Source organism: Rhinolophus ferrumequinum, chromosome 17, assembly GCF_004115265.2.
Source record: "Rhinolophus ferrumequinum isolate MPI-CBG mRhiFer1 chromosome 17, mRhiFer1_v1.p, whole genome shotgun sequence".
Lineage (NCBI taxonomy): Eukaryota > Metazoa > Chordata > Mammalia > Chiroptera > Rhinolophidae > Rhinolophus > Rhinolophus ferrumequinum.
In genome coordinates this window covers 47927664-47940112 of record NC_046300.1, presented here as the reverse complement: position 1 = coordinate 47940112, position 12449 = coordinate 47927664, and the positions used below count along the sequence as shown (strand labels likewise).

The 12449-nt window shown below is 55.7% G+C and overlaps 1 protein-coding gene across 3 annotated transcripts; it reads right to left on the bottom strand.

Moving 5' to 3' along the window:
• Window positions 1–5215: 5215 nt before the first annotated feature.
• On the bottom strand, window positions 5216–10894 carry GLYCTK (glycerate kinase). Of its 3 annotated transcripts, XM_033133165.1 has the most exons (6): window positions 10793–10894; window positions 9343–9505; window positions 7922–8337; window positions 7528–7679; window positions 6788–6963; window positions 5216–6459 (listed from the first exon to the last, which is right to left on the bottom strand). In XM_033133165.1, the coding sequence occupies exons 3-6, from the start codon at window positions 8296–8298 to the stop codon at window positions 5593–5595; spliced, it is 1572 nt and encodes a 523-aa protein (XP_032989056.1). In that variant the 5' UTR covers window positions 8299–8337; window positions 9343–9505; window positions 10793–10894; the 3' UTR covers window positions 5216–5592. The 3 variants fall into 3 exon arrangements, with proteins under 3 accessions (XP_032989056.1, XP_032989058.1, XP_032989055.1); XM_033133167.1 differs by lacking the exons at window positions 9343–9505; window positions 10793–10894 and adding an exon at window positions 8505–8612; XM_033133164.1 differs by lacking the exons at window positions 9343–9505; window positions 10793–10894 and having other exon boundaries at window positions 7922–8615.
• Window positions 10895–12449: the final 1555 nt, after the last annotated feature.

The following is a 12449-nucleotide window of genomic DNA, read 5'->3' as shown; positions in this document are numbered from 1 at the left end:
AGTGGGAGCCGCAGTGAGAGTGCCAGCTTCAGAGGCTCAGTGGTCAGCAGGAGCGGAGGGCAGAGGGGCAGCCAGTTGTCCTGGGGGAGTAGGGGTGGGCAGAGCTGGTTGGAAGCCGGCAGGCTCTGTCCCTGCCCTGGTGCCTAGCTTCTGTGGGTGCCCTGGGCTAAGGGAGACCCTTAGGGGGGACCCGACTGGGTGGGCGGGGGCTGGCTGCCTAGAACAGCCACTCCTGGAGGTTTGAGTGCATGTGGCGTCCTGGAGTCCAGGGCTCCGAACCCTGCCTCTGGCAGGGCTGTGGGGCTGTCAGTGGGGCTGTGACTCCTACAAGAGCATCTCCCTAGTCGGGGTTTTGGTTGCTGGACAAGGACGTGCTCGGCTGCCCCCCTGCCCAGGTGTGGGGTGTAGGCAAAAGAGAGATCTGCCCCCTGCCACAGGCTGGCTGCTTTCACCCCAAGCTACTGACTGCCAGACCCAAAGAGCCACATGGGGGAGGGGCACTTTCCCTCCCCTAGGGGTCTCTGACTAGCTCCCCCAGACAGGGTCCCCAGGAGAGCTTTACCTAGAATTGCAAGCAGTAGGGATTCAGGCCAGAGCTCAGATGTTCCTGTGGTCATCTTCCTGGGGTGAACTGAGCTGGACAGGCTGGAATGGTGGTGGTGGGTGGGGGCATAGGTGGAGACAGAGCCCTGGCTCTTGAGTGGGGCGACAAGTGCAATTATTGGAGATGGCTGAGGGTTATGAGGAGATCCTGAGTCCCTGAAGCTGGGGAAGGCGGATGGGAACGGATGGAAGGGGCAGAAGCCAGTGCTAGGAGCCCCGCCCCCTTCTCAGCTGAAGCTGAGGATGGAGCCACAGGGCTGGATAAGGACAGTGTGCTGCTCACCCTGCCCCAGAGAGGTGAAGAGGATGGCTCTACTGCCTGCCAGAGGAGAGCTGGGGGTGTGGGGAGACCGGGGGGAACTTCCCAATGGGGTACAGCTTGCGGGGGCCAGCCCCTGCCTATCTGGCCAAGGCAGAGCTAGGTCCTATCGTTCCCTGAATCCTCAGCAAGCCAGCAGTGGACCAGATTGTGGTGGGTAGTGACCCCATGAGATAGAGCTGCTAAGGGCATTTGTCCCCTAGGACTGGGTGGATGGCGCAGTTGTTTCTGGGGCCCAACTCTCCCTCACCTTCTTTTCTGGCCAGAGCCTCCTCATCTGAGTAGGCAGCCACCCCTCCCAGATGGAGGTGGATTCACCTGTGGACATCGAGTCTCAAGGGCTGACTTAGTCCACCCCATCCAGCCTCTACAGGCCCACGGGCAGCCTGAGCCAAGGGAGGCGGGAGAACAAAGCCTCAGGACTGGTCCCAGTGGTTACCCAGTGATGAGGCTGACCCTTAGACATCCCTCTCTCAGGGAGAAAGGCCATCCCTTCCAGCCTGAGCACAGCTCACTTAGCTCCCTGGCTCTATCTCTCACGTGGCAGCCTGCCTAAGCCATTGGCTACCCCACCACTTGGTGGATCAGCATTCCCCAACCCCTAAACAACCTGTCCTCCCTTAGCACACCCAGAATCCAATCACCCCCTAAGGATTCCCAGTCTGGGGAAGCCAGGTCTCCCCACGCTGGTTTGGGCATCATGTCCCTTATACGTAACCCAGATCCAGAGAGATAAGACTGCCCTGCGTATTTTTCTGAGATATGAGGGGCTCTCTCCCAGGCTGCCTCAACTTATTCTCACTCCAGCTGACCCCCCAAAGGCTGGGTGTCCTCAGAGGGCACTGTGCACCCCAGTAGCCATTAAAGACTCAAACACCACCCCCTGCTAGTGTCAGCTCAGTACCACAGGGCAGCAGTCACTCGTCGGCCTCAGTCAATAGCACCAGGCCTCACTGGCTCTAAACGTGACCCTGCCTGGACAGAGGTGGTTTCCCTGAGCTGAGAGCTCTCTGAGCTTCTCCTTGGAAGAGGTCAGCATCTCTCCCTTCTTTCCATCCCTCCTTGAGTGCCCCCATCTGCACAGAGCTTTCCTACCCAAATCCATCTGCTGCTGACACCTCCCCAGGTGAATGGGACAAAGATATCCCCATTAGACAGAGGAGAAAACTAAGGCATGGAGAAAGAAAGGTGGCAAGGCCAGGATAAGGACCTAACTCTCACTCCCATGCTCCTTCCAGGTCTTTTAACTGCCACCCTGGTGAGCACCTAGATGAGGGCAGGGTACCTTCACTCACCAAAGTGTCCACCAGCTGCCCACCCTCTCTGGCCCCCCAAAAATCCTCAAGACCCAGGGAGAGAGGGGCTGTTACACCCAGGGGAGTTTGAGCCAGAGCTTCCAGCGTTGCTTCCAAAGTGGGCATCTAAAGGGTTGCCCGGGCTGGCTGAAGGCTGCTGGGACTAAGCTGCAAAGGAGCAGGCAGAGGGAAGGTGGGAGGGGGTTCTCGAGCCTGGTAATGCACCTCTCTCCCACCTGCGAGATTTCCACCACTTCCTGGCATGCCCCATCCCCACCCTTGCAGTAAGGAAAGCCTCAGCATCAAAGTCCTAAGCAACCTGCTGGCATCATTCCTTGCCAAAAAGCCTCACGAGGCTTGTCATCATTGTCAATGTGAAGTCCAGCCCCCTTGGACGGGTACACAAGGCCCTTTGTCAATTGGCCTCTACCGGCCTTTATGGCCTCCTGGCCCAACTTGCTTCACCAAGTCCCCGACTTCTAACCACACCAAACTGAATGTCCCTATCATGGGGTGGAGCAGAGCATGGCGCATAGGCTGGCTCAGTGGCTGGCTGTGGGTTTGACTGGACACACACATGCCCACACCTGTCCCCATGCACATGTACACAGATGCAGACACCGTTTTGTGTAGAAGCCCAACACCCAGCTGCGTGGTTTTCTACCAAATCATGCACACGCACAAGAGAGCTATGAAATCTGAGCCAAGGAAGAACTGACAAATCTGTTTTATGGATCCCCACAGATGTCAAGCGTGGTCATGTCATCACCCCCAAACCCTTGAAGGGTGGTAGGGAGGCCAGAGTGGATCCCTGGCTCTGGCTGAGCCCTCGCTGGGCCCCAGGGTTTCTGAGTCCTAGAGGGTGGGCAGAGGATGGTCAAGTCCCAACCAGGTTCTCATTCTGGTTCTGTGGCAGACTTGCTGTGTAGCTCCAGATAAGCTACCTTCCCTTCCTGTTTCTCCAGCTATAAAACAAAGGGATTTGGATTAGCTGACATTTAAAAACGGTCCAGGCCCACTACCAAGCTGCTCTCAGTTCATGCCAAGTGCAGAGAATAAAAGGGCCTGTGAAGGCAGAAGCAGTCAGGTGTGCCAGGCACACTACAAGGCCAAAACCTCCAGCTGGACCAGGAAAAGCTTTAAGATGGAGACGAGGTGGGCGCAAGGGCAGCAGGAATCTGAGCCAGGAGAGACAAACCAAGAGCCCTGAAATGGGAGCAATTATTATGACCCATAATTAACATTTATGGAGCAAATAGGAAGTCCCACTGAACACTCATCACTCAGGGTTTATGTCATATTTTCATCTAGATTGTGGTCAAATATATTCTCTTGTCTCGGGGGTACCAACTGAACAAATCTAATGGGTTAGGCCCAATGTGGCCCCCGGCCACCCCACCCCCACAGACAGATTACAGGGCAGGGGCCAAGGTGGCACAGAGGGGGCCTCCAGCAAGCCCCCACCCCCACTGAAGCCTCTCAACAAGTGTGTAAGCAGCCATGCGCACAAGCGGCATTACATCCCCTGCGCTGAGTATCTGTGTGTACACACGAAGATGCACCCCCCCCAGCATGCCAACACCAACATCTGTGAGCTCACACGCATGCACACACTGGAGACGTGGCAGACAGGTCCTCTGCCCCAGCCCCACCCTCTGGTGCTGCTCTTGCCTGGAACTTGACACCAGTGCTAACAACAGTCATGCTCCCGAGAGTGATGACAAGCCGGGACAGGACATACCTATCCAGAGGTTTCCAGAGGAGCACCAGTGCACAGGCACCGCCATGTGTGGACAATATCCCCTAAGAGGATGACCCCCCGGTCAGCGGGAAATCCATGCCAGGACAGAAGGAAGTGGTGCCCCTGCATCAGGGCGGTGCAAACTCCCCTCTTCCTTAAATCTCCTTGGCCCCAGAGCTCAGCTTGCCTGCTCACTTCCCTCTCAATCCCAGCCTGCCCAGTGTGAGTCACAGCGCCAGCGCATGAACCTTCTGCAAGCTGGGCTGTCCATATCCCAAGTGGGAAAGGGAGGCCGTTCCCAGGGAAAGGGCATGTCGGCCCTGGCCCAGAGCTTCTCACACCCTCAGAAAGGGGATAGCTGGGATGGCGGAGGAGCCAGCAGGTGCAGCCCCAGGCCTCGCTGTTCTCTATGGCTTTTTATTCCTATGTGATTCTACTGCTCACTCATATAGGGATTGGAGCCGTGGCGCACGGCGGGGGCGGCCAGCGGAGGGTTTGGATACTGAACAGGGGGCCCAAGGAGAGCTGGGACAGCGGCCCATCCCTCTCCCAGCACAGCCTGCGGGCCTGGCCAAGGGAGCCCTCCTGTTTCTTTCCTTCCCATTGGTGTCTTCCCCACCATCTGTAACGGGGGTGTGGCAGGGGGCTGCTGGACCCCATCACTCCTCTGACCCCCCATCCCAGCACTGGAGACCCCCCCCCCCACATGGTGAGGCTGGTACCAGAAATTGGACTATGTCCCCAGAGGAGTGCCTGAAGGAACTGGGGATGTTCAGCCTGGGAAAAATGGCTGGCACAAAGAAACGAGGTCCAGGGTTCTATGTGGTTGGGGTAGCCTATAGATAAACAGGCAGCTCAACGAAAGGTGTGGTCTGTCCAAAGCAGAAGGGAGGGCTGTTCTGGTGGCAGGTAATAAGCATGTGCCAGCGATGCATACGGCAGAGGCTGAAGACTGCAGCCAGGATGCCACTGGGAAGAGTCACAATTGGATGGGTGGCCAGTCCCTCCCAGACCCCACGGACTGCAGTCCTTATGCCTGTCCTCCCTGGGGTTTCTGCTGATCCACAATGAGCATCTTGGGAGCCAGGCTCAACCCTCCTAGGCTCCTGTTTAAGTGAACCAAGTACCCAAGGTGCCCTGCAGAGAGGGTGTGGGGAACTCCTATCAGGTCCTCCCCGTGGCTGCAGCCCAAGCCCACTCCCCGCCCCAGGGGCGCCCTGCAAACCCCGCTCTGAAGGAAGATGCATTGAGACCCCATAGCATGATCCTTTTTATTTTCAGTCCTTCTTGCTTCACTCTACAGAAGAAACAGGCTCAGGAGCCCAGCACAGGGGTACCTGGCGGAGAATACTGGGGACAGCGAACTGGCCACGGGACTTCTCCTGGTCATCAGGGTACCTGCTGCCATGGCTGAAAGTAAGGGTGGAAGAGAGCCCCAATCTGCCGGTCTGGTTAGGAGAGTGGACACACATGGAGCAGAGGCCCTGAGTGGGAGGGGTGAGGGCCAACCATGCATCCAGGGCCAAGGAGAAGAGGGGTCCTACGGCCTGGTGAGGCCCTGGGTACCAACCCGGTCTGCCCTGGGACCCTGCCCTGTTGGCCTCCTCTGGACTCGCAGAACATGACCTATGCCATCACCGCGGCCGCAGGAACAGGAGGTGGGCATCCATGACATTGGTGCCCGTCAGCCCTGTGTATAGCAGGTGGGCCCCGCCCTGGAAGCGGTGGAAGAAGGTATGTGAGTCGTTGCGAGCTAGAAAGGTGGCCACATCCAGGCCCTCTGCAGCAGCCTGCGTAGCCAGCTCAGGCACGACCCAGGCCCCGGCTGCCTCTGTGGGCCCATCCTTCCCATCAGTGCCACCACTCAAAAACAGCACATCAATAGGTCCTAGTGGCCGTCGGCCCAGCTCTGCTCCAACACGCAAGGCCAGTTCCTGGTTCCGGCCACCTTTGCCGGAGCCCTGTAATTGCACTGTGGGCTCGCCACCAGCCAGCAGGCAGACGGGGCCTCTAGCCTCCGCCACGGCCTCCAGAGCCTCCTTTAGCTGCAGGTCTGGGAGCTGGAGCTCGGCCGCCAGCTCATGGAGTTGTTCATCCTCCTCCACAGAGGCTCCAGCCCCAGGCAGGGTAAGGCGGGCTGCAGCTACTCGGGCCAGCAGCTCGTAGAAGTGGGCCACAATTTTCACGTCGCCCTGCATGGCTGCGCTCAGCACCACGGCTCGGTATCCCAGCGCCTCAGCCTGCCGCCGGGCCTCAGCCAGTGCCAGTGCATTGGAGCCAATGATCACATTGAGGACGTGACCACAGGTATGTGGCCCACGGGGGTCAGAGTCAGCCCGAGCCAGCACAGTCTTCACAGAACGTGGCAGGGCAGCACGAAGGCCATAGCGATTAAGGATGTGCAGGCAATCTTGCACGTTGTGGACGCTGGCCACAGTGGGGCCACTGGCGATCACCTCCATGGGATCCCCCACCACGTCTGACAGAATGAGGCTCACCACCTGGGGACGGGTTGCAGAGGCAAGGCTCAGTCCTGCCTGGTCCTCACCCCAGAGCTACGGGCACAAACTACCCTCCCAAGGTATCCACACACCCTACGTCACCCAGTACATTTCCTCGCCCATTTCTAACTCCTCTCAAGTGGGTACATAAAACACCTGGCCATGTGCCGTCCCCATCATCCTCTTTGATGCCCCATCCGATGGCCCTGTGGACTCCCATACCAGGCCCCTGCCAATTTGTATGCTGTTTTAGGCTTTCATCTCCCTGGCACATGTGGGCCTGGCTCCACCAGCCCAGGGCTGCCTGGGGAAGAAGCAACTCACGCACCTGGGCAGGGTAGGCGGCCTGAGCCAGCCCCCCACCCTTGAGCTGGGACAGGGCCTTCCGGATGGTGTTCAGCTCCTGGATGGTTGCTCCTCGGGCCGCCAGCAGTTTGGTGAGTGTCTGCTTCTCCTCCAGTGTGACGGGTGGGATGGGGGCAGGCAGCAGGGCTGAGCCCCCACCTGCAGAGACAGTGAGGACTTCAGGCAGAGGGGACAGCAAAGACACTTCCTCACCCAGGGACACAGGTGGGCTGAAAGGTGGGCTTAGGGTGCCCCCGTGTGGACACGCAGTGGAGGGACGTGTGCACAGTCACCACACCCTAGGCACCTGAGGTTGTACCCTGCACTGGGGTAACCCAGGTCCAGTAGGCACTGGGGTGAAGCACTATTCCGTAAGAGCCTGGAATAGGAGGCGGACCACAGGTGACAGTGGAGGACCGCGGAGAGAGCTCTATGGGTTCTAGGCCCAGATGATATTGGTACAGACAACAGCAAAAACAGTGACATTTTCCTTGCAAGACCCCGAGTTAGGTGTTCCCTGTGTGCCCTCTCACGGTCAGCCAACAAGGTCAGTCGAAAGGAGGATCCCACAGCTGAGGGGAAGCCAGACAACCTGCCCAGGGCCACCCAGGCGTCAGCCATCCAGATTCCTCACTGCCTTTTTCGCTTTGTGACCCTGGGGACTCAAACCTGGTATTCGGAGCACTCCTCCTGCCACTGCGCTGAGCCAGTCTGGCACCATACCTGAGATGAGCACAAGCAGCAGGTCGTCAGCTGTGAGACCTTCGGCCAGCTGCCGGATGGCCAGGGCGGCCCGCAGGGCATCGCGGTCCGGCAGGTTGTCCTCCGCGCCCTCAAATACCTGCACACGGCTGTGTGGCTTCAGCAGCATCTCCCTGAGGGGAGAGAGAGTAGAAAGCGAGAGAAGGGGTGGGCTCCTCTGCTCCCACCTGATTTCCCAGCTGTACTGGTGAAGGGTGCATGACCAAGGATACCCACTGACACCCATCCTGGAGCCAGGCCAGACCCAGGAGAAAAAAGAAGCCGGGGAGGGAGGGAGGCCCCGATCCAGCCTGAGTCTGGGCCCAGGTTCCCGTCCAGATGGACAGTGGGGAGCAGCTTCCCCAACGCTCCTTACTGCTTGCCAGTGCACTCCATGGCAGCACGGATCCCCTTGGGAACGCTGATCACGCCCTGCACGAGATGCTGGCCCAGTATCTCCTCAGCTGCAGCCGCCATGCCCAGCACAGCTTTGCCGAAGCCCACCAAGTAGAGGTTTTGCTGCAGCTGAAAGCTCCGGTCCCGCACCTTCAGCTGCCCACTGCTGGGGTCCAAGGACAGTGCCCGGTGCATCATGGGGCCCGGCTGCACAGCAGCCACAGTGTTTTCAAATAGCTGCCGAGCCTGCTCTGCCAGGGCCATGCCGCTGGCCAGCCGTGCCCCAGGGCCCCTCCAGAGGAATGGGCGCAACGGGGCTCGGGTCAAGCAGGGCAGGACCTGCAGGGCTGCAGCCATGCCCCACTGGTTTCAGCTCCACCTGGCACCCATGGCTGCCTAGGGGGAAGAAAACACTAGTGAGGCCCTTGTAAGGCTAGAGACAGGAGGCCCCCACAGCCACCCCTGAGGGCTCAGGGCCAGTAGACCCCACAGCTGCTGCAGCAAGAATGGACCATCTGCCAGTCCCAGGACATTTCCTGAAGCCCACAGCTGCCTGATCTCACTCCAGTCCTTGGAGCCCAGGTCTGCCACCAAGCCATGTCCTCTTCTGCAGGCCACACGCTGGCCCTCTGGACGCTCTGCCCCGAGTCCAAAAGTCCTGTTAACTGAGCCCTCCTCCTAGATCACCCCCTTGGGCTGAGAGTTAATCATTCACAGAGGGAGCAATTCCTACCAGTGGGCTCCCGCCCCGCCCCTTCTCCACCCCCTGCACTTCTGAGCCCTCATCCAGGGGCAACTCCCCTTTCTGGCATTCCTTCCTTGCCTCTTACCACTTCTGCTGCCAGGAGGCTGCTGGCTGTTGACCTGCAGGCTGCTCTATTTCATTAGCTTATGGGTCAGGGCTGGAGAGCCTGGGAAGGCTAGGTGTGTGTGGGGAGGCTGCAGGCTTGCTGGGGCACTGACAGGCCCGGAGCACATCCTCAAGGCCATAGCTTGAGGAATCCAAGCACTTAGGACCAGTCCAACAAGAGGTTTAAGTTCAAACCAGAAGTGGCAGCAAAGTCTGGCTCATGGTGGAACATTGGAGAAGTCCCTAGACACAATTAGGCCATGTACCATGGGACCCAATCTGCAAGACGGAAAAAGACACCCTTCCACCTATATGGCTGGCCAAACCCACCCCTGTCAAGAACATGCGTTTTGGCTCCGACATAAGAAGTCTTGGGTCACACCACTCACAAGGGTGAAAGCCTAGTGGCTGGAGCAAGCAAAGGCCAGGCTCCCACAGTGAGCCAAATAATCATTTTCCCCACTGGGCAGGGTAAAGGCTAAAGAAGCCTTAGGGTGAAGGTCAGGAGGCCATAGAAGACTTTAGGGACAAAAATGCCCTAAAGAACTAACCTCTAAAAAGGCATCTCCTCTAATAAATGCCCACCAAAAATGTTGCCAGTTGACTGCAACACCAAGTGTGGCCAAAGCAGGGGAAGAAAGCTGGCAATCAGGCTCCAGCTCTACCAGTTTTCTGAATGGCTGGGAGAGCTCCATTTTTCTCACTGGGCGACATCTGCAAAATGAGAGGTGAGATGAGATTACCGTTAAGACTAACGCTCTGCCTCCTTGGCTATTTGATGCAGCCCACTGCTATCACCGAAAACCAATTTATCCCACATTCAAAAAACCTGCCAACTTCTAGCCCTTAGCACTTAGCCTGCTGGCTTCTAGCTTTCCCATAAGAGACCAACCCTATTTGACCCCAGTTGTGAAAGGGAACACAGAGGGCATCGCCATAGGGACTCTAAAAATGGCCCCAACTTTTGTCAGGGGGCTCGTGGGGCTCGCCCCCATTAGGCTTGGAGCTAAAAGTATCTTAGCATCTAGCAATAGCTGATTTTGACAGCCTGGGTGAACTTTGTACCTATGTCACAGATGGACACAGGCCTAGAAAATCCCAGCCTTGATACTGGATACCAGAGCCCAAGACAGAATGGGACTCAAGGCTAAGGTTGACAGAAAATACAGGACGACCAGTTAAACTTGAATTTCAGTGACACAGGGAATTTTCTTTTTTGATTAAAGAGCAAACATTTCTTTCTTTTTAAAAAAATTATAATTGACATAATGTTATATTACCGTGTTTCCCCGAAAATAAGACCTAGCCGGACCATCAACTCTAATGCGTCTTTTGGAGCAAAAATTAACATAAGACCTGGTCTTATTTTAATGTAAGACCTGGTATAATATAATATAATACTGGGTATAATACCAGGAATAACATAAGGCTGGGTATAATATAATATAATACCGGGTATAATATAGTATGGCCGGGTCTTATATTAATTTTGGCTCTAAAAGATGCATTAGAGCTGATGGTCCGGCTAGGTCTTATTTCCCGGAAACACGGTAGTTTCAGGTATACAACATAGTGATTTGGAATTGTTTTAATGTATGTCCCATAAAATATTTGGGACCTACCTATACTGAAATGTTATTTGTTTACCTGAAATTCAAATTTAATTCGACGTCCTGTATTTTTATTTGCTAAATCCAGCAATTTTAATCAGGACACATGTTTCTTAAAACCCCAGGCGCTCCAGCGCGAAACCCGGGGATTCCAAGACCTGCCGTGACTCCTCCCCGCCGCTAAGTGGGGCTGGAGCCATTTCCCGCCTTCGCCTGATCACACAGGCCACGGAAGTGACGTCACCTTCGGCCGGGCATTCAGGCCTTTGCGAGGGAAATGGCAGCCGCGTAATGCCCGGCGGTGACCCGAGAAATAAGGGCCCGCTGCCTCCTGAACCCGCTGTGGCCGGCCTAAGAGGTGCTTCCGCGGGCCCTCGCTGCGCGGACTTACCTTCCCACAGCTCCGGCCGCGGCTTCCAGCGTTGGAGGCCGGAAGTACTCGCGGATGGGCGGAGCGGAATCCGGAAGTGGGGTGTGTGGGGCGGGCTTGGGGTACCAGGTGCGAGTTGCGGTGGGCGGGGCGCGGGGATAGCCGGGGCAAATATTAGGGCATTGGCTCCGCCCTGACTTCCGAGAAACCTGGATGGAGTCACCTTGCGCCTTGTTTTCTTAATCGCTGCAATGGGGGCGATAATACCCGCCTCACTGATTGTTATGATCCGTCCCCTTTATCTTGTACGATGCAGTCAGTCAGCAGGTAAATGCCAAGCTCCTGTTACCAGGCACCGGAGTGAGCAAACGGGCTGAGAATCACTATTTCCCCAAAACCTCCCCCTCTTCTGGAACCGGGTGAAGGCATCCCTGCCCTTGCCCTCCGCTATAATCCCGCAATAACTCATTGGAGTTCCCTTCCTCTCCCCATTGGGCAACCAAATAACAGCTCTGACTCAGCAAGAGAGTTCAAATTCAGTTCCTGGATCCCGAAACACACAAGCTGCGTGTAAACACGAATGATCTGGGCCTCCCTCAATGCCCCTGCTCTCTTCTCTCCCTGTGGCTTCATTGAGAGGGCTTGATGCCTTAGACATTGAAAAGCCAAGTCCTGACCAGACTCCAAAGACACAGAAGAGTACACTGTTGTTACTTACGTTTTCTTGGGCAGATGGGAGAGGGGGCTAATATCACAAATCAGAGCAGACTTCCTAAAAATCTTAAAACATATTTCTCACACCGGTTCCCTTTAGCAGCTGCCACATCTCTCCATAGGTCTCCATACCTTGTCATGAACTCCTCCTCCCTCCTTCTTAGCTGTCTTCCTGGATTTTTCCTTCCCTTTATAAGAGAGGACCTTTTATTCCCTATCAACTGCTCCCAAATGCTGCTCCACCCCACCATCCAAACAGGCACCCTCAGGGGATCAGCCCTCTCTAGATGTGGGGAGATGGAAAACTCTTAAAATGACAGTTTTTCCTTGTTTACAGTACACCATCTTCATCCACCCATGCATTTAATAATTCATCATTCAACAGACATTTCCTGAGTGCCTTCCATGTGGGCCAAATGCTATAGCTGCAGCGATGAGTAACAAGTGGTACTTTCAGATGGGAAACTTACTCTGCTTTTGTAATTACATTCCCACACTGCTGGGAGTAGTGTACATTTGAGCACCTCTCTGATTATTTAGTGACAGAGACTCAAACAGACACTATTTACTGTGCCAGTGCTGTTCTGTCAGAATATAAGCACGAGACTAATTGTACCCATTTTTTTTAAGCTCCCATCCCACCCCACAGCTACTCACAAGATGTATTTTTAATATTTGACAACAGCAAGGTTTAGCTGTCCAGTGGACCGTGAGCTTCTGGAAGGTGGTGACTTGGTCTAATTCATACTTGTATTTGTACTGCCTTGCATAGTCCCAAGCACAAGTAGAAACTGGAAGTTCTTATTTTTTTAATGAATTAACAAGATAACAATGAAGAGCTCAGCTACAAAGTGCTGCAGACCCTAGGTGGAAAGGATTTCACAAAAGGAAAAGAGACGGTGGTGAATGGAAGTAGAAGGCTTCATGAAGCAGTGGGATATAGGTCTAAGAAAACGATTGGGCT